This window comes from Rana temporaria, chromosome 3 (assembly GCF_905171775.1).
Source record: "Rana temporaria chromosome 3, aRanTem1.1, whole genome shotgun sequence".
NCBI lineage: Eukaryota > Metazoa > Chordata > Amphibia > Anura > Ranidae > Rana > Rana temporaria.
In genome coordinates this window covers 444198875-444220859 of record NC_053491.1, presented here as the reverse complement: position 1 = coordinate 444220859, position 21985 = coordinate 444198875, and the positions used below count along the sequence as shown (strand labels likewise).

Below are 21985 nucleotides of genomic sequence, written 5' to 3'. Positions count from 1 at the left end.
GCTGTTGATCTCCAGATCTCGGGCTGTTGATCTCCAGATCTCGGGCTGTTGATCTCCAGATCTCGGGCTGTTGATCTCCAGATCTCGGGCTGTTGATCTCCAGATCTCGGGCTGTTGATCTCCAGATCTCGGGCGGTTGATCTCCAGATCTCGGGCGGTTGATGTTGATTTTAGATCTCGGGCTGCTGATCTCCAGATCTCGGGCTGCTGATCTCCAGATCTCGGGCGGTTGATGTTGATTTTAGATCTCGGGCTGCTGATCTCCAGATCTCGGGCTGCTGATCTCCAGATCTCGGGCGGTTGATGTTGATTTTAGATCTCGGGCTGCTGATCTCCAGATCTCGGGCGGTTGATGTTGATTTTAGATCTCGGGCTACTGATCTCAGGAGGTGGATCTGAATGGAAAAAAGGATGCAATATCGCAACTTCACACCAAAGTTAATAAAAATATCTTCCCCCAGATTGCCAAGAGTTTCGCCATGGTGGCACTGGCACCTTGCCTCCCTCTCGTCTCTCTCAGTCCCTCTTTAGCATTATGGTGATCCACATCCAAAGATCAGAAACTCGCAGAACTAGACCTTGAGAATCTCCTCTCGCTTCCTGTTTTGGCTATGGGACAGGAAGTAAAGGGAAATCTCCCCTATGGTATGGAACACAGATGGCAAACAAATGACAGGGGTCATAATCCTCCAAAATAGGGGGGGGGGGGGGTGAATAACATTGCCTTTAGTTTCACGTAAAAGTCTTTAATGCCCAATGTACATAAGGAAGGTGCTGTAATCGTACTTCCCAAGTCCTACACTCCAACCTATTTTGATACTCCAGAATACGCTTTCCCACAACGGATACTAAAACTAAGGCAGCTCCCATTCTCATTACAAATACACACAAACTTTCTTATTTTGCAGCTCAACTTGGCTAACTTTGGTTCTTGGAATGTGTCTCCATTAAATTCCTTTCTAATGATGCAGCTGCTGCTGTGGGGCTCTCAACCGTTCGGACGCATATCTGCAGGTGCGAATAAATAATGTGCTTCTCTCCATCCCTCCGGCATACATATAATCTAGTGAATGGGCACTCTATTCTACAGCCCATTTTCATCCATTCAGAATTCTCAATGGCATACCAAGATTCAGCATTTCATTGGTGGCGTATACAAAAGAGTGGTTGCATTAAAGGCCTTTGGCAGGGGGGAGAGATTGATCTCTTTATCCTTCCTACAGAATACTGGAGGGGCACCCCGGCGGGAGCTGTTTAGATATCACCAGCTCAAACACGTTGTTTCTCCTAACCCTGAAAAACTGCCAGATTCCTCCCCAAAACCCTTTTTATACTATCCGCAACACAATGCGTAGAGCAAAATCGCTCATCTCAACCTTTTATTCCCATATGCACAACAGGACTTGCCTAACTTTGATACCAAATGGTAGGAGGCTCTGGTCCCCCAGCTTCACACACAAATTGGAATAAAATATTGGTGGAACTTTCTAAACCTCAAAGAGGTGCCAAGTTACAGCATAGGTGGTTTTCTACCCAAAATAGACTTCATAAAGCTTTCCCTCCAGTTCTTCATATTGTTTTTGAAAGTGTCCCTTGAGAAGGGCCTATAAGCAAGGGCAGCACAGTGCTGGCACTTCTGACCTGCTGCACTAGGGACTCCAGTATGAACCCCAACTCCAGTATGAACCGTCCGTCTTCGGCGGGTCGGGTGTCCTCTTCGGCGGGTCGGGTGTCCTCTTCGGCGGGTCGGGTGTCCTCTTCGGCGGATCGGGTGTCCTCTTCGGCGGGTCCGGCGTCTTTCTGCGGCGTCCTCCCCGCTCGTTTCCCGCGCCGAGTTTGAATACTGCGCTGACATATACAGAGCGCAGTACACTCGTGTATTGTCGGCAATGCTCGGCTACCCGCGCTGACGTCCTGTACGTCCAGGACGTGAGCGCGGAAGGAGCCGAGACTGCCCGACGATACCCGAGTGTACTGCTCTCAGTATATGTCGGCGCAGTATTCAAAACTCGGCGCGGGTATCGGCGTATACCGCGCACCCACGATTTTGCCCTGATTTTCAGGGCAAAAAAGTGCGCGGTATACGCCGATAAATACGGTACCTCATCCTTCGATTTTGCTTTTAAATGTCCTTATTTCTTTCGAGAAATCCTCACTTCCTGTTCTTCTGTTTGTAACTCCACACAGTAATGCAAGGCTTTCTCCCTGGTGTGGAGTGTCGTGCTCGCCCCCTCCCTTGGACTACAGGAGAGTCAGGACGCCCACTAACACACAGCTCCTTTCTCTATCTGCAACGTAGAGAGCATCTTGACTCTCCTGTAGTCCAAGGGAGGGGGCGAGCACGACACTCCACACCAGGGAGAAAGCCTTGCATTACTGTGGGGATGCTTTTCTTCAGCAGGGACAGAGTTGAATGGAAGATGGATGGAACCAAATACAGGGCAATCTTAGAAGAAAACCTGTTATGCCCCATACACACGATCGGGATTTCCGATGGAAAAAGTCTGATGGACTTTTTCCATCGGATTTTCCGATCGTATGTAGCCCCGTCTGAGTTGTTTCATCGGAAATTTAGATGAATTCCATCGGACTTTAGATATAAAACATGTTCTATATTTTTCCGATAGAATTCCGATGTGATTTGGCCAGGCAAAAGCCTGTGTGTATGCAAAAGACTTGAGACTGGGGTGGAGGGTCACCTTTCAGCAGGACAACAACCCTAAACATACAGCCAGAGCTACAATGGAATGGTTTAGATCAAAGCATATTCATGTGTTAGAATGGCCCAGTCAAAGTCCAGACCTAAATCCAATTGAGAATCTGTGGCAAGACTTGAAAATTGCTGATCACAGAAGCTCTCCATTCTATCTGATAGAGCTTGAGATATTTTTCAAAGAAGAATGGGCAAAAATGTCCCTCTCTAGATGTGCAAAGCTGGTAGAGACATCCCCAGCCTTGCAGCTGTAATTGCATTGAAAGGGGGTTCTACAAAGTATTGACTCAGAGGGGCTGAATACAAATGTACATCACACTTTTCACATATTTATTTGTAAAAAAAAAAATTAAAACCATTTATCATTTTCCTTTCACCTTATCTGGGTATTGCGCGCTTCGGCGTATAGTGCGCAACCCTAATGTAGACCCGTTTTTCCTGTAAAAAAAGATTTTAATACTTAGTTTTGGTGTCTTGCCCGGCGTCCTTGTCCGGTCCGGCGTCCGTCCGCGGCCTCGGTGGTGTCCTCCCGGCTTCTCCCGCGATGTCTCCGAGTCGAATCCCCGCTTCCCGCGCTCAGTTTGAAGCCTCCGGCGACATATATCGAGCGCAGTACACTTGGGCACGTTCGGCCACGCTCGACTTCTCATGCATAAACATCACAGAGCGTGACCACGAGCGAAGCCGAGCCGAATGTACCCGAGTGTACTGCGCTCGGTATATGTTGGTGGAGGCTTCAAACTGAGCGCGGGAAGCGGGTATCAGCCTATATCGCGCACCCACGATTTTGCCCTGCGCGATATATGCCGATAAATACGGTATGTGCCACTTTGTGTTGGCCTATAACAGGGATGGGCAGTTAGTGGACCCCCAGCTGTTGCAAAACTACAAGTCCCTTCATGCTCTTTGCCTCTGGGTGTCAGGCTTGTGGTTGAGGTCCGCTAATTGCATATCCCTGGTCTATCACATAAAATGCTAATAAAATTACATTTTACGTTTTGAATCTATGGGATAATTACCGAAGCCCTATGTCTTTAAATGCCCACACACTCCTATAGCTTCCCTGGTCTGTAATCCGGACTTCACCCCAGGTCTCAATCCCCAAACCTTTGCCTGGTGGACAAACAAGGGATTAATACGTATTGCTGACTTCTGTGAGGTATTTTATCGAAACAAACCCCAACTTCCAAATTTGGAAATCTTTCATTATGTTGGGATCGTACATTTCCTGACGTCTCTGCAGCATGCGTCGGATCTCACCACCCCTACTTCAATGGAGTATTTGTGCAGGTCCTTCAATAAACATACTGGTCATATCTCAAATATTTATAACATGCTGACTTGCAAGTCAGAAAAGTTGTTCTATATGAAAAAATAGGAACAAGAACTGGGGGAAACGTTTGAAGTAGATGAGTGGTTTAAAATGATACAGTGTGCTTTGAAATCGTACATAAAGACCTCATTGATTGAAGCTAGCTGTAAAGTTCTGATGAGATGGTACCGGTGAGAGTTGCTGCGTACGTCCCAGGGGCCTCCTTTTGCTTTCGAGGTTATGACATGGAAGGCACAGTACTGCACACATGGTGGTCTTGTCCAAAAGTAGGAAAGAAAAGAATCCCCCAGGGGGGGGGGGGGATTCACATAGAGTATCAGTAGATATGGCGACCTAACTCGGAATCTGCGCCGACCTAAGTTTAAGTGTATTCTCAAACAGAGATCCACTTAAACCTATCTAAGATACGACGGCTTGCGCCGTCCTATCTTAGGGTGCAATATTTAGGCTGGCCGCTAGGTGGCGCTTCCATTGCGGTCGGCGTAGAATATGTAAATCACTAGATACGCCTATTCACGAACGTACGCCCGGCCGACGCAGTACAGATACGCCGTTTACGTAACGCATTATCAGGCCTAAAGATATTCCATCAAATAGCTGGAATAGTAATGTTAAGTATGGCCGCCGTTCCCGCGTCGAAATTAGAAAATTTTACGTTGTTTGCGTAAGTCGTCCGTGAATAGGGATTTACGTTATTTACGTCCACGTCGAAACCAATAGGCCCGTGCGGCGTATGTTGCCGCAATGCACACTGGGATATGTAGGCGGACGACTCATGCGCCGTTCCAAAAAAACGTCAATCACGTCAGGTCAAACAAAATTAACATTAAACACGCCCCCTCAGCCTATTTTGAATTCGCCGCCGTAACTTAGCAGGCAAGTACTATGTGAATCATGTACTTGCCTCGCTAACTTGCGGCGTAGTGTAAAGACGATACACTACGCTGCCGCAAAGTTAGGGCGGGCTATGTGAATCTAGCCCAAAGAGCGTAATGATAGTAATAAAAGTTTATTTATACAATAAATACAAAAATATAAATATTAAAATCAAAGTTCATAGGTAGGTGTCTGACTTGTCCACAGGGGTTCATTCAGGCCCTACGCGTTTCAAGACCTTGTCTCTTCATCAGGGGCCAGTGTCCATGTGGGGTCACACCATCACCATATGTCTGAATTAATGACAGAGTCGGCAAACCTCAACGCGGTGGCACACGAGGCCCCTTGAAATAGAAAATAGGGGCACCCAGTAGGGCAGGAAATCTCCCTCTCATCCAAGCAAGCCCAAAGTTGTCACAAAAGATTGAAAAGCATATAAATCGCCCCTCTAAAAAAAGGGTGTAATGCTGGATTGCCGCCAGGGGTGTCAGAAGTGAGCACCTAGATATGCTTTCTACTGGTGCCTGCTGCATATGCTGGTATCACCAGTCTGCCGACGGCGGTGATAGGATTACACCCTTTTTTTAGAGGGGCGATTTATACACTTTGCAATCTTTTGTGACAACTTTGGGCTTGCTTGGAAGAGAGGGAGGTTTCCTGCCTTACTGGGTGCTCCTATTTTCTATTTCAAAGGGCCTTGTGTGCCACCGCTTTGATGTTTGCCGGCTCTGTCATGAGTTCATACATATGGTGACGGCGTGGCCCCTGATGAAGGGACAAGGTCTTGAAACGCGTAGGGCCTGAATGAACCCCTGTGGACAAGTCGGACACCTACCTATGAACTTTGATTTTAATATTTACATTTTTGTATTTATTGTATAAATACACTTTTATTACTATCCCTGGGGGATTCCTTTCTTTCCTATATAGGGGTGTTGGTAACGCACACAGGTCTTCCTTGTTGATGTTTTTTTTGTATTCCTGTCCAAAAGTAAGTTGCTTCTAATTAAATCACCACGGCGAGCACTACTGGGATGTCCAGCTGACGAGACACCAAGACATGCAAGGAAACTCATGGCATTTATCTTCACGGCAGCTAGGATCTAAACAGCTAGGTCCTGAAGGCCACCCACGATCCCGTTCGACTTGGTGAAACTCAAGCTGTCGTGGATCATGGTAAACGAGCGCCTCTCTGCGATCTTTATTGACAAACAAGACATATTTGATAAAATCTGGGAACCTTGGATTAAATACTTGTCTGATCCCTTGTGAAGCATCAGACAGATTCATATTATGGAGCGTACTTTGAAATTTTCAAAATTTTGTCATGTTGCAACCAAAAACGTAAATGGATTTTATGTGACGGACCAAGACAAAGTGGCACGTAATTGTGAAGTGGAAGGAAAATTATAAATGGTTTACAAATATCTGAAAAGTGTGGCGTGCATTTGCATTCAGCCCCTGTAACGTAATGACCCGGGACAAACAGAGACTTTGTAAGGATGAGGGGTACTCCTGTACCGGCATCACCAAGGAGTCTTATGTCTAGGGTCACCTTATGTCCGATAGGGCCATAGGGTGACTGAGAAATTATATCCTAAATTACAGGACAGGGGACATCACTGATAGTTCATAATGCAGGATCTTGAGATATTGCAAGTTGTTGGTTAATTGTGACCCAACCAGTCAATAGTGACTCATTTCTATGATTAGCCCTGGCTAGTGACATGCTAATTGAGTCTGCTTCTGAAAGACCTCTCATTGTGTGATGCTGCTTTGTGTGAATTTTATTGATATAAGATGTGTAATGGAACTTGCCAAGCTGTATGCGGAGACAGAACGTCTGTCTAGGGATGTGGATTGAGAAGAGATCATTGTGTGATGGTGTTTTGTTTGAGTTCTGTTAATGAAGGAATGTGCAGTGATTAGGTCAGGATAATTATAGCCCGGCGCCGAGATGTCTAGAATGTTTAGCAATTAGCCATCTGAATGTGTATTGAAGCCCCCCAGGGTGTGGGTGGAGAGTTTAATTGTTCCTGTGCCTTGAAAACTGTATAAAAGCTGAGAGTGAACCATTAAAGTTGTCTTCATTTTGAAACCAGAAAGCACAGAGCTGTGTCTCGTCTTATTGTGGAAAATGGGATGGATCGGGTCCTGTTGGTTGGAGTGTCAATAAGCTGTCTTGGATGGGATGGAAGGTCGTAAACGGTGGTGACCGTTACAGCCCCCTTTTACTCCGATACCCCTAACTAAAATCTAATGGAACCAGTTTGATCTCTGTGTAAATACAGCTGTTCTGTGAAGCCCCCAGAGGTTTGTTTTATAGAACCTTGGTGAACAAACGGCATCGTAAAGGCCAAGGAACGCCCCAGACAGGTCAGGGATAAAGTTGCGTAAAAGTTTAAAGCGGGGTTGGGTTAAAAAAAAAAACCCCAAGCTTTGAACATCTCACAGAGCTCTGTTCAATCCATCATCTGAAAATGGAAAGAGTATGGCACAACTGCAAACCTACCAAGAAATGGCCGTCCACCTAAACTGATAGGTCAGGCAAGGAGAGCATTAAAGTGGCGGTTCACACAAAAATGGAACCTCCACTTTTTCGTAACCCTCCCCCCCCCTCCGGTGTCACATTTGGCACCTTTCAGGGGGAGGGGGTTGCAATATAATACAGGTATTTGCACCCACTTCCCGGCATAGACTCCCACGGGAGTCACGCCTTCACGTCCCCTCGGCTGTCTTCTGGAAAACACACAGGTCCCAGAAGATAGTGGGGACCAGTTGGGACGCTCTGCACGACTCACGCATGCGCATTAGGGAACCGGGAAGTGAAGCCGCAAAGCTTAATGTCCTGATTCCCTCACAGAGGATGGCGGCTGGGGGAGCCGAGAGGCGAGCGATTGCTCAGCTTCGGCTGCCGACATTGCGGGCACCCTGGACAGGTAAGCTTTAATTTATTAAAAGTCCGCAGCTGCAGTATTTGTAGCTGCTGGCTTTTAATATTTATATATAATATATATATTTTTTTAAGGCGGACCTCTGCTTTAATCAGAGAAGCAGCCAAGAGGCTCATGGTAACTCTGGAGGAGCTGCAGAGATCCATAACTCGGGTGGAAGAATCTGTCCACAGGACAACTATTAGTTATTCTCTCCACAAATCTGGCCTTTATGGAAGAGTGGCAAGAAGAAAGCCATTGTGGAAAGAAAGCCATAAGAAGTCTCGTTTTCGAGAAGACGTGGGGAACACAGCAAACATGTGGAAGAAGGTGTCTGGTCAGATGAGACCAAAATAGAACGTTTTGGCCTAAAAGCAAACGCTATGTTTAGCAGAATACTGCACATCACCCTGAACACACCATCCCCACTGTGAAACATGGTGGTGGCAGCATCATGTTGTGGGGATGCTTTTCTTCAGCAGGGACAGGGAAGCTGATCAGAATTGATGGGAAGATGAATGAATCCAAATACAGGGCAATCTTAGAAGAAAACCTGTTGGAGTCTGCAAAAGACTTGAGACTGGGGTGGAGGATCACCTTTCAGCAGGAAGACCCTATACATTGGTGGCCAGTGAGAAGAATGCTCCCTTACATTGGTGGCCAGTGAGAAGAATGCCCCTTGCATTGGTGGCCAGTGAGAAGAATGCCCCTTGCATTGGTGGCCAGTGAGAAGAATGCCCCTTGCATTGGTGGCCAGTGAGAAGAATGCCCCTTGCATTGGTGGCCAGTGAGAAGAATGCCCCTTGCATTGGTGGCCAGTGAGAAGAATGCCCCTTGCATTGGTGGCCAGTGAGAAGAATGCCCCTTGCATTGGTGGCCAGTGAGAAGAATGCCCCTTGCATTGGTGGCCAGTGAGAAGAATGTCCCTTGCATTGGTGGCCAGTGAGAAGAATGCCCCTTGCATTGGTGGCCAGTGAGAAGAATGCCCCTTGCATTGGTGGCCAGTGAGAAGAATGCCCCTTGCATTGGTGGCCAGTGAGAAGAATGCCCCTTGCATTGGTGGCCAGTGAGAAGAATGCCCCTTGCATTGGTGGCCAGTGAGAAGAATGCCCCTTGCATTGGTGGTCACAGGGGAGAATGCTCCCCTTATAAAATGCATGCTAGCACATTATAGCTTTGCCTTGCAGGTTCCAGGAAAGAAAAAAAACAGCGGTTTACTACCGCTTTAACCACTTCCCGCCCGCCGTATGCAGAATGATGGCCGGGAAGTGGTTCTGTTATCCTGACTGGACGTCCAGCAGGATAACATGCCGGCGCGTGCCCGTGGGGGCGTGCAGAGCGTCAGTCTGATGCACTGCATCTCCGATTGTGGTAAGAAGCCTCTGACAGAGGCTTCTTACCACGTGATCAATCGCACTGGTGAACCAGGAAGTGCTGGTAAACGGCATTCCTCGGTTCGCGCTGACAGGGCGGGCCGATTAGCGTCTCTCCCTGTCGGGGGGGGGGGGGGGGTGTCTGTGCTTATGATCGGCACATTGTTTATTAGCACAGCCCCCATCAGTTGTACCCATCAGCTGCCAGTCTGTGCCCCATCATAACTCCCTCTCAGTGCCCAATAAAGTGCCAATCTGTGTCCATCACCGTGCAAATCAGTGCCAACCAGAGTGCTAATCAGTGTCCATCACAGTGGGCAGGTGTTAATGCTGGGCAATCAGTGCTGCCCATCAGTGCCCTGTCAGTGCTCATCAGTGCCACCTATCGGTGCCCATCACTGCTGCATATCAGTGCCGCTTATCGGTGCCCATCAAGTCTACATATTGGTGCCACCTTATCAGTGCCCGTCGGTGAAGTAGAAAGCAACATTTTATAACAAACTAAGACAAACTTTTTTTTTTTCTTCTAAAAATTTCGGTCTTTTTTAGTTTAGCAAAAAATAAAAACGCATAGGTGATAACCTACCACCAAACGAAAGCTCTATTTGTGGGAACAAAATGGTAAAAATGTAGTTTGGGTACAGTGTAGCACGACCGCGTAATTGTCATTCAAAGTGCGACAGCTCTGAAAGCTCATAACTGTCCTGGGCAAGAAGGGGGGGAAAGTGCCTGGTATTGAAGTGGTTAAGCAACATGAATTTGGCCAACGTTCAGTTTGATTTTACAGTTTTTTTGCAACTGATTTGTCTCCAACAAATGATATCTATGATCGCTTGTTTTCTAATATTTTGTGTTTGTCATTTCAATAAAAAAAAAAAAAAAAAAAAAAAAAAAACTTCTAGTCAATGTATTCTATACAGACAAATTTTATGTTGGGAGAGTATAAAGTCTCTAACTGCATGTAAAAACAAAAATCACACGTTGCCTCTGAAATGCCATTGATTTGTTTTAGTTTCCTCTTTGTAGATGGTGCTCTTCATGGAAGACTGCATACTGGACACATCCTAGGATTATAGAAGATCCGGGCTTGTCGAGGTGAAGGGTGAATTCTACAGAGCGCCCCTCCCCCCCCAGCTCTGACTGAAGAGGATTCTACTGTTCCTCATGTGTCGCCTGCAGTGCTTGTGACCAGCAAAGTAACAATGGTGGACAGTGTGTTGCTCAGTTACTGCGTGGTGACTGGAAGCTTTCTGTTTTTCCAGCTGCTGTTTTCTGTCATAAGCCCCACTTTCTCCTCCAGATGCTGCAGCACCTACAACCAGCTCACCAGGGCAAAACAGTGTGAATGGGACTCCAGGTAAAAGTCATTGGAATAAAGCGTGCATCTAATCGAACTTTCATATACTATGGGGGTTAGGGTTGTCCCGATACCACTTTTTTAAGACCGAGTACAAGTACCGATACTTTTTTTTTTTCAAGAATTCGCCGATACCGAATACCGATACTTTTTTTTTAATCTCATGTGACCGCGGCACATGTGTCAGTAGTTTTTTTATTTTTTATCTTTAACATTTTGTTTTGAATTTTTTTAATTTTATTTATAATGCTGTCTTTTTTTTTTAAGGGGGGGGGGGGGTGTGTGGACCGTGTCCTGGGGCCGGATTCAGAAAAGAGATACGACGGCGTATCTCCTGATACGCCGTCGTATCTGAGTCCGGCCGTCGTATCTGTGCGACTGATTCATAGAATCAAGTTACGCATAAATATCCCTAAGATCCGTCAGGTGTAAGTGTCTTACACCGTCGTATCTTAGGCTGCAATTTCACGCTGGCCGCTAGGTGGCGCTTCCGTTTGTTTACGCGAGGAATATGCAAATTAGTATTTACGTTTTTTACGTTTTTTACGCTTTTTTTTTTTTTACGTTGTTTGCGTTTAGCTTTTGCCGTTGTAAAGTTACCCCTGCTATATGAGGGGTATGTGCGGCGTATCCTATGTGAAGTATGGCCGTCGTTGCCGCACCGAGTTTTCTAATTTTTACGTAGTTTGCGTAAGTCGATTCGCAATTGGGCTGGGCGTAAGTTACGCTCACGTCGCTTTCATTGACAATTAGCGACGTGATTTGGAGCATGCGCACTGGGATTCAGTCGCGGCCGGCGCATGCGCAGTTCGTTCGGCGTGGGGACGCGCTTGATTTAAATGATACACGCCCCCTACCCGCCGAATTTGAATTCCGCCAGGTGATTTACGCTACGCCGCCTCAACTTTACAGGCAAGTGCTTTCTGAATAAAGCACTTGCCTGAAAAACTTGCAGCGGCGTAACGTAAATGACATAAGTTAAGCCAATCTAAAGATCCGCTCTCCTATCTGAATCCGGGCCAGTGTGTTTTTTTCTTTTTATTTTTTTATTATTTTCTACAATAATATTTTTTTTTTTTCAGCCCTGTTGGGGGGCTTTGGTGAGATATCAGGGGTCTTAACAGACCTCTGACATCTCCCCTTTGAGACAGAGAAAGGGACTAGGGACACCGATTCCCCAGTTCCTTTCTCAGCAGTCTCTGAATGCAGAGAAGACAGCGTCTTCTCTTCATTCATAAACTGAAACATTGTAAACACAGGTTACGATGTTTCAGTTATGTGAATGGAGAGAGTCAGTGATCACTGACTCTGTCCATTTCGGAGCAGTAAGGAGATGGATTTACCGGCTCCTACCCCGCTCTCCATCCTGACAGTTCCAGGGGGTGGAGGAGGAGCAAGGAGGGAGAGAGAAAAACGGCGGGATACACGGCGGAATACATGGCGGAATACACCGAGGGAGAGAGAAACGCGGGGGACACGGAGGGAGAGAGAAATACGGCGGACACGGGACAGTCAGCGGTGATCGTGTGTGGGGGTGTTACAAGCACCGATCACCGCTGATTTTTAAAGCAGCTGAAAGCCGCACGCGGGGGGAGAGAGAAGAGGAACTTGTAACTTCCCCATGCACTGATCACCGCTGACAGTACAAGTATCGGGGAAGCATCGGGAGCATTTGCCCGAGTACAAGTACTTGGGCAAATGCTTGGTATCGGTGCCGATACTAGTATCGGTATCGGGACAACCCTAATGGGGGTTATTTACAAAAGGCAAATCCGCTTTGCACTGCAAGTGCAAAGTGCGATTGCACTGAAAGTGCACTTGGAAGTGCAGTCGCTGTAATCTGAGGGGGTAGATCTGAAATGAGAGGGAAGCTCTGCTGATTTTATCATCCGAACATGTGCAAGCTAAAATGCTGTTTTTTATTTTCCTTGCATTTCCCCCTCGGATCTACAGCGACTGCACTTCCAAGTGCACTTTCAGTGCAATTTCAAGTGCAATTTGTACTTGTAGTGCAAAGTGGATTTCCCTTTTGTAAATAACCCCCAGTGCATTGAAAACGTATTCATACCCATTGAAATTTTCCACATTTTCTCATGTTACAACCAAAAACATAAATGCATTTTATTGGTATTTTATGTGATAGACCAGGGGTCTCCAAACTTCCTAAACAAAGGGCTGATTAAATGTCCTTCAGACTTTAGGGGGGCCGGACTGTGGCCATCCTGAGTACAAAATGTCCCAGCATTAGTGGGAGTAAGCAAACCCACATCATTGGTGCCATTGGGAGGAATTGTGTGCAATCATTGGTGTCATTGGGCCCTTTTGATGGTGCCATGGTGAGGAATTGGGCGCCATCATTGGTGTCATTGGGCCCCTTTGTTGGTGCCATGGGGAGGAATTGTGCTCCATCATTGGTGTCATTGGGCCCTTTTGTTGGTGCCATGGGGAGAAATTGTGCGCCATCATTGGTGTCATTGGGCCCATTGTTGGTGCCATTGGGAGGAATTGTGCACCATCATTGGTGTCATTGGGCCCTTTTGTTGGTGCCATGGGGAGAAATTGTGCGCCATCATTGATGTCATTGGGCCCATTGTTGGTGCCATGGGGAGGAATTGTGCGCCATCATTGATGTCCTTGGGCGGGTTTTTTTTTGTACCATTGGGAGGAATTGTGCGCCATCATTGGGCCCTATTGTGGGTGTCATTGAAAAAAATTGTGCCCCATCATTGGTGTTATTGGACCCCATTGTTGGTGTCATTGGTAGGGATTGTGCCCCATGGTTGGTGTCATTGGACACAATTGTTGGTGTCATTGGGAGATACTGTGCCCCATTGTTGGTGTCACTGGGAGGAATTGTGCCCTTCATTGTTGTCAGTGAATAAAATCTCACCCCAAGGGCCAGTTAAAAGCAAGCAAAGGGCCACATCTGGCCCCCGGGCCACAGTTTGGAGACCACTGTGATAGACCAACACAAAGTGGCACATAATTGTGAAGTGGAAGGAAAATGCTAAAAGGTTTTTCAACTTTTTTTACAAATAACTGAAAAGTGTGCCATGCGATTTTGTATTGGGCCCCCTTTAGACCCCTTTCACACTGAAGCATTTTTACAGGGTTTTAGCGTTAAAAATGGCGCTATTAAAACGCTAATAAAACGCTCTCCATGCATCTCAATGGACCCTTTCACACTGAGTCCTGCAAGCAGCATCTTTGGAGCAGCTTTTGGGCACCGAAAAAAAATGCTCCAAAAACGCCCCTCTCCATTGAAAGCGCTGTAAAAACGCCTTACCCTTTCACACTGAGGCACTGTAAAAATGCCCCAAAATGTTAGGGTCTATGCGGCGCTTTACCAGTACATTGGGATTGCAGATGAGGCTTCGCTCGAATAACGCTCAAAAAACGCCCCAGTGTGAAAGGGGCCTTATTCTGATACCCCTAACTAAAGATTTCCATACACCTATAGATGATCTGCAGATTTTCTATGGTTAGGTGGAAAAAGTGCAACAGATTTCTCCATGTACGCTAAACTGTGTGGATGGAGGAATCTCCCACTGGGTCAAGCTTCAGTATCTTGCTAGTCGGCCCCGCTGGCTCCCATCCTAAACAATGCCTGCACCCAATCAGAATGTTCAGGTATTGTGAGAGTCAGCGGGGCCGACTACCAAGATATGGAAGCTTGGGCCAGTTGGAGATTCTTCCATCCATACAGTTCAGCATAGATGGAGGAATCTGTTCCACTTTTTCCATCTGGCCATAGAAAATCTGCAGATGATCTATATTTGTATGGCCAGTCTAAAATCTAGTGGATCCAATTGCCTTCAGCAGTCGCCTAATTAGTAAATGGAGTTCACCTGAGTGGAAATTTAATTTCAATATACATACAGCTGTTCTGTGAAGCCCTCATGGATTTGTAAGGTCCCTTTTCACACTGAGGCGTATTTCAGGCGTTTTTAGCGGTGAGAGGTGCGGTGTGTGTATACAATGGGACACCGTGGTAATACCACCGGCAATGCGCCTCTGCAGAGGCGCATTGCGGGCGGTATTAACCCTTTTTCGGATGCTAGCAGGGGTTAATACCGCACCGCTAGCGGCCGAATACTGCCGCAATTCTTTGGCAATTCCGACGGTATAGTGCCACTAAAAATAGCAGTGCTATAGCGCAACCGCACACACTGCCCCAGTGTGAAACGGGCCTTAGAGAACCTTAGTATCATGAAGGCCAAGGAACACACCAGACAGGTCAGGGTTAAAGTTGTGGAGAAGTTTAAAGCAGTGATGGGTTATAAAAAAAATTAAAGCTTTGAACATCTCACAGAGCTCTGTTCAATCCATCATCAGAAAATGGAAAGAGTATGGCACAACTGCAAACCTACCAAGACATGGCCGTCCACCTAACTGACAGGCCGGGCAAGGAGAACATTAAAGGGTCACTAAAAGATTTTTTTTTTTTTTTAAATGACAAACATGTTATACTTGCCTCCACTGTGCAGTTCGTTTTGCACAGAGTGCCCCCGATCGATGTCTTCTGGGGTCCCTCGGCGGCTGTCTCTGGTCCTCCCCGCAATTAGTCACCACAGTCATGCGATAGCTCGCATGGTGGTCAGTAATTGCGGGCGCGCTCCCGTGATACAGTGAGCGGCCATAGCCGCTCACTTTATCACTCGGCCCCACCCCTAGGGGGGCCGCGTCACTGGATGTGTTTGACAGCAGCGCCAGCCAATGGCTACGCTGCTCTCAATCCATCCGCTCTAGCCAATCATCGGCCAGGCTGAGCGGCGAAGAGGATATCGGGACCGAGGGGTCAGGTAAGTATAACGGGGGCTTGGGGGGGCGGCAGGCAGCATCCGATGTTTTTTCACCTTAATGCATAGATTGCATTAAGGTGAAAAAACATTTTTCCTTTACAACTCCTTTTAAGCAGAGATCCACAGTTCGGGTGGGAGAATCTGTCCTCTCCACAAATCTGGCCTTTATGGAAAAGTGGCAAGAAGAAAGACATTGGTGAAGGAAAGCCATAAGGAGTCCCATTTGCAGAAGCCATGTGGGGGACACGGCAAAAATGTGGACGAAGGTGCTCTGGTCAGGTGAGACCAAAATTAAACTTTTTGGCCTAAAAGCAAAACGCTATGTGTGGCAGAAAATTAACACTGTACATCACCCTGAACACATCATCCCCACCGTGAAACATGGTGGTGGCAGCATCATGTTGTGGGGATGGTTTTGTTCAGCGGGGACAGGGAAGCTGGTCAGAGTTGATGGGAAGATGGATGGAGCCAAGTACAGGGCCATCTTAGATGAAAACTTGTTAAGAGACTACAAAAGACTTGAGACTGGGGTGGAGGTTCACCTTCCAGCAGGACAACGACCCTAAACCTACAAGACTTGAAAATTGCTGTTCACAGACGCTCTCCATCCAATCTGAAAGAGCTTGAGCTATTTTGCAAAGAAGAATGGGCAGAAATGTCCCTCTCTAGATGTGCAAAGCTGGTAGAGACATCCCCAAAAAGACTTGCAGCTGTAAATTTCAGTGAAAGGAGGTTCTACAAAGTATTGACTCAGGGGGGCTGAATACAAAAGCATGGCACACGTTTTAGATATTTTATTTGTAAAAAATGTTGAAAAACATTTAATTTTCCTTCCACTTCACAATTATGTGCCACTTTGTGTTGGTCTATCACATAAAATCCCAATAAAATACATTTGTTTTTGGTTGTAACACGACAAATTTATATTTATTTATTTATTTATATATATATATATATATATATATATATATATATTATGCCAAATGGACCCCCTGTCTGAATTTAACTGCTAGGGACAGCAATAAAATGCGGACCGGAGTTCTAGCCTTCCTTTTGTTGCATTTGGAAATTTTATTTCAGCTTCTCCCCAGCCATCCCAAAATTCAGTGCTGAGAGTTCAATGGCCAATAAAGAGATGGCAGAGCGTGGGGTGGGAAACTCAGATGGAAATATTTTATCACCCATATGAGAGATTTATGTACCACCCAAAAAACAGGTCCTCCACAACAGAAAAGTCAGTTTTAGAGTGTCTCAGTAGTAACCCAGTTCATGGTCCTTACTTCAAATATATATTACAGTAACCCAGTTCCACGGTATTACCCCTGTACCATTTTAATACAGTAACCCGGCTCCTGAGTGTCTTATTACCCCCGTAATATCTTATTACAGTAACCCGGCTCCTGAGTGTCTTCTTACCCCTGTAATATCTTATTACAGTAACCCAGCTCCTGAGTGTCTTCTTACCCCTGTAATATCTTATTACAGTAACCCGGCTCCTGAGTGTCTTATTACCCCTGTAATATCTTATTACAGTAACCCAGCTCCTTAGTGTCTTATTACCCCTATAATATCAAATTACAGTAACCCAGTTCCTGAGTGTCTTATTACCCCTCTAATATCTTATTACAGTAACCGGCTTGGTGTATATTGTTGGAGTAATGTCTTCTGTCTTTCAGGGTTGTCTCCACAGTGCATGCATTGATTGTTGGATCTTTTTGTCTCTACATATTAGCTTACGATGATGCCGTGAACCTGGACCCCATATGGTGAATATTCAGTTTGCAATATTGTTTATTTAAGTTCTGATTCTTTCTCATAATTTATTGTTAAAGGTGATATTGCCTCTTCTTTATCTCTTTTCTATCTATGCCCATTCATTCATCTTCTTGCCTTACTCTTTCTTTTCCATCACCTATATGAAGTTCTTCCCGCATCAGTTTCTGTACACCAGGGCTTTGATTGTTAGAACTGCGGCCTTTAGGATCCAGATTTCTGCCCCATGGAAAACGAACCGACCATCTGATTGGTTGCTTTGTACTCTTATACAAGACAATGCATCCTGCAGCGCAAATTTCAAGTTGTAGCATCCAGATATTAACATTTAAGGAAAGGGTGGAATTTCCTCCCAATTCCCACAAATGTAAGGAGCATTCTTCCCACTGACTATCACACTAATGTGTCATGAGCTTTAGATATCGTACTTTTTAGCAGAGGTTCCCTGAGATCAGAAAGTTTATTTCAAGGGTTCCCCTGTGATAAAAAGGTTGAGAAAGGCTGCCTAACCATTCCACCCCTTTTGAGCTTGGAATGTCCTCATCATCCAGTCTCCACTCCCCCATCATTATGTCCTCTTCCCCCTCCAGTGCCATTTCCTCCATCCCACATCCTCCTGCAGTCCAATCTCCTCCATCCCACATCCTCCTGCAGTCGCATCTCCTCCATCCCACATCCTCCTGCAGTCCCATCTCCTCCATCCCACATCCTCCTGCAGTGCCATCTCCTCCATCCCACATCCTCCTGCAGTCGCATCTCCTCCATCCCACATCCTCCTGCTGTCCCATCTCCTCCATCCCACATCCTCCTGCAGTCCCATCTCCTCCTCCATCCCACATCCTCCTGCAGTCCCATCTCCTCCTCCATCCCACATCCTCCTGCAGTCCCATCTCCTCCTCCATCCCACATCCTCCTGCAGTCCCATCTCCTCCTCCATCCCACATCCTCCTGCAGTCCCATCTCCTCCTCCATCCCACATCCTCCTGCAGTCCCATCTCCTCCTCCATCCCACATCCTCCTGCAGTCCCATCTCCTCCTCCATCCCACATCCTCCTGCAGTCCCATCTCCTCCTCCATCCCACATCCTCCTGCAGTCCCATCTCCTCCTCCATCCCACATCCTCCTGCAGTCCCATCTCCTCCTCCATCCCACATCCTCCTGCAGTCCCATCCCCTCCTCCATCCCACATCCTCCTGCAGTCCCATCTCCTCCTCCATCCCACATCCTCCTGCAGTCCCATCTCCTCCTCCATCCCACATCCTCCTGCAGTCCCATCTCCTCCTCCATCCCACATCCTCCTGCAGTCCCATCTCCTCCTCCATCCCACATCCTCCTGCAGTCCCATCTCCTCCTCCATCCCACATCCTCCTGCAGTCCCATCTCCTCCATCCCAAGTCTTCTTCCTCCAGTCCCATCTTCTCCCATTCAATGTCCTCATTGTCCAGTCTCCACTCTCCCATCCCATGTCCTCTTCCCCCTCCAGTGCCATCTCCTCCATCCCCCATCCTCCCCCTCCACCCCACATCCTCCATCCCATGTCCTCCTCCTCCAACCCATTACTCCCCCAGTCCCATCTCCTTCATCCCATTCCTCCTCCAGTCCCATGTCCTCCTCCTCCGTACCATCTCCTCTATCCCATGTCCTCCTCCTCCGTACCATCTCCTCCATCCCATGTCCTACTCCTCCAGTCCCATCTCCTTCATCCCATCCCATTCCTCCTCCAACCCATTACTCTTCCAGTCTCATCTCCTTCATCCCATCCCATTCCTCCTTCATCCCATCCCATTCCTCCTCCAACCCATTACTCCTCCAGTCTCATCTCCTCCATCCCATTCCTCCTCCTCCTCCTCCTCCTCCTCCTCCTCCTCCTCCTCCTCCTCCTCCTCCTCCTCCTCCAACCCATTACTCCTCCAGTCCCATCTCCTCCATCCCATCCCATTCCTCCTCCTCCTCCAACCCATTACTCCTCCAGTCCCATCTCCTCCATCCCATCCCATTCCTCCTCCTCCTCCAACCCATTACTCCTCCATCCCATGTCCTCCTCCTCCAACCCATTACTCCTCCAGTCCCATCTCCTCCATCCCATTCCTCCTCCAACCCATTACTCCTCCAGTCCCATCTCCTCCATCCCATTCCTCCTCCAACCCATTACTCCTCCAGTCCCATCTCCTCCATCCCATTCCTCCTCCATCCCATTCCTCCTCCTCCTCCAGTCCCATCTCCTCCATCCCATGTCCTCCTCCGCCAACCCATTCCTCCTATCTCCTCCAACCCATTACTCCTCCAGTCCCATCTCCTCCGTCCCATGTCCTCCTTCTCCCAATACAGGAGAGGGGCAATAGGCCAGGTGGGGGTCAGCAGGACATGAGGGGGAAGTGTCACAGGTTGGGAGCAGTGGGATAGGAGGAGGGAGGTGAGTTTGCAACATTTCAGTACATGATCAGTTTCTTTTTTTTTTTTTAACCACTTGCCTACTGTGCACATACACCCCCTTCCTGCCCAGACGAGATTTTAGCTTCCGGCACTGCATTGCTTTAACTGACAATTGCGCGGTCGTGCGACGTGGCTCCCAAACAAAATTGACGTCCTTTTTTCCCCACAAATAGAGCTTTCTTTTGGTGGTATTTGATCGCCTGTGCGGTTTTTATTTTTTGGGCTATAAACAAAAAAAAGCGTCAATTTTGAAAAAAAAAATTTTTTTACTTTTTGCTATAATAAATATCCCATTTTTTTAAAAAAATATTTTTTTTTCCCTCAGTTTAGGCCGAAACGTATTTTTGGTAAAAAAGAAAATCGCAATAACCTGGTTTGCGCAAAAGTTATATTACCTACAAAATAGGGGACATAATGATTGATTTTTTATTTATTTTTTAGTAGGAATGGCGGCGATCTGCGTTTTTTTTTTCGGGACTGCGATATTATAGCGGACACATCGGACACCTTTGACACATTTTTGGGACCATTCACATTTATACAGTGAACAGTGCTATAAATATGCATTGATTACTGTATAAATGTGACTGGCAGGGAAGGGGTTAACCACTAGGGGGCGGGGAAGGGGTTAAATGTGTATCCTGGGTGTGTTCTAACTGTAGGGGGAGGGGGGTGACTGGGGGAGGTGACCGATCTGTGTCCCTATGTACAAGGGACACAGATCGGTCTCCTCTCTCCCTGACAGGACGTGGATCTCTGTGTTTACACACAGAGCTCCACGTCCCTGCTGAGTTACCGGGCAATCGCGGGTGCCCGGCGGCCATCGCGGCCGCCGGGCACGTGCACTGTGTTCCCAGTGATGCGACAGATGTGCGCGCGCTCTAGAGGCTTTAAATGACAGGACGTCATATGACGTCCTGTCGGAACAATAGAGCATTCCGCCCGCCGGCATTTGACGGCGGGTGTCAAGTGGTTAAACATGTACTTTTACTGGATACAAACTAGCAGGCTTAAAAAAAAAGCTGATCATTTATGTGTCATCTACTAGGATCCAGGCATTTTTAAAACCTGGTGTACAGTATATTCACATTTGGTGATTTAGGTATCTCTTTCCTTCACTATAGGTGGTTCTTCGATGCTGTTGGGCTGCCACGTTCCTCCCGGCCTGTCCTGATCAATGGCCTGGCAATGGCTGTCGTCTTTTTCATCGTTCGAATTGCCGTCATTCCAAGCTATTACTCTCAAGTCTTTGCCACGTTTGGCACAGAAGGTTACATCAAGCTTGGCACTGGCCCACAGGTGGCGTGGATTGTCTCCTGTGTCATTTTGGATATTCTCAATGTCTACTGGATGTATAAGATCGCAGCTGGATTTTACCGAGTGGTGACAAAAGCCAAACCTGGAGGCAAGCCTAAAAGGAACCATGCAGATTGAGAACATGTGAACTCCCGTAATGTCCCACCTGGCAAGAGATATTCCAGATTTTTAAACCTTCCTGTGGAAGAAACCACTTCTTGTGATATTTTGGAAAAGCCACATTCTTAGTCCTAGATTTTTGAATGTATAAGCAAGATGCCTTTTGAGATCAATTTTAATCAGTGTTTTTTATACTAACCACTATGCAAAATTGTGGTACTAATGTCAATTACTTGAATCTGCCTGAAGACAAATTCTAGAAATAAATAAACCTTTCTGTAGGTTTTAAGCTTCCAGGGTCAAATGTGGAACTTTTAAAAAAAATTGGGGTAAATGGGAGCCCTAATTCCACCAGGAAAGACCACTGATCACAGCTCAATGACCATTTCATATCTTGTAATCCGTTAACACTGCCAAATGAAATCAGTACTACAAAGTGCCAAATTTCTGCTCCTTTTTAGTAGAAGACTTCTGGACTCCGAGTACTAAGTAGGGAGTCTTCAGGAACTGCTCCCTAAGCAATATGCAGATAAGCCTAACCACATAAAGAAAGGTCTTTGAATAAATTCCATTTTAAATGGTAAATGAGTGCCTCACCCACCTTTCGGGGCCCCCTCGGGGGTCGAATGAAGATTTGCCAGGGGTCACCGAATCCTGGGCTGTTCCTGAAGCCCACACCTCTCTCCCAACCTTTTTGCTGCCGCCCAGCAGAGCTGTGCCTGGAGCCGGTGGCTGTTTCTAGAGGACGCGGCCACCCACTCAGCCTCTTCGCAACCACCCATTCAGTTCATGGCAAGGCTGGGGGGCAAAGACTAGAGGTCATCTGACTGGTGAGGAATGTGAAGTGGGAGGGGCTGGAGGAGACCCTATCTCCTGATTTCAGCATAGGTGTCACTGCTACGAGACGCCACAAAGTCGGAGACACAGTTAGTAACACTACCGGTGATTATAGTTGCCATTAAATATCAGTTCTCAG

At 46.9% G+C, this 21985-nt stretch overlaps 1 protein-coding gene across 1 annotated transcript in view; it reads left to right on the top strand.

Moving 5' to 3' along the window:
• Nucleotides 1-21303, top strand: part of LOC120930551 (TLC domain-containing protein 4-like) — a 31982-nt gene extending 10679 nt beyond the window's left edge. Inside the window, exons 3-5 of the mRNA XM_040341727.1 lie at nt 10255-10585; nt 17064-17156; nt 20673-21303. Of these exons, the coding sequence (XP_040197661.1) occupies nt 10431-10585; nt 17064-17156; nt 20673-21027 (603 nt within the window). The 5' untranslated portion in view covers nt 10255-10430 and the 3' untranslated portion in view covers nt 21028-21303. The remainder of the gene's footprint in view (nt 1-10254; nt 10586-17063; nt 17157-20672) is intronic.
• The last annotated feature ends 682 nt before the right edge of the window (nt 21304-21985 follow it).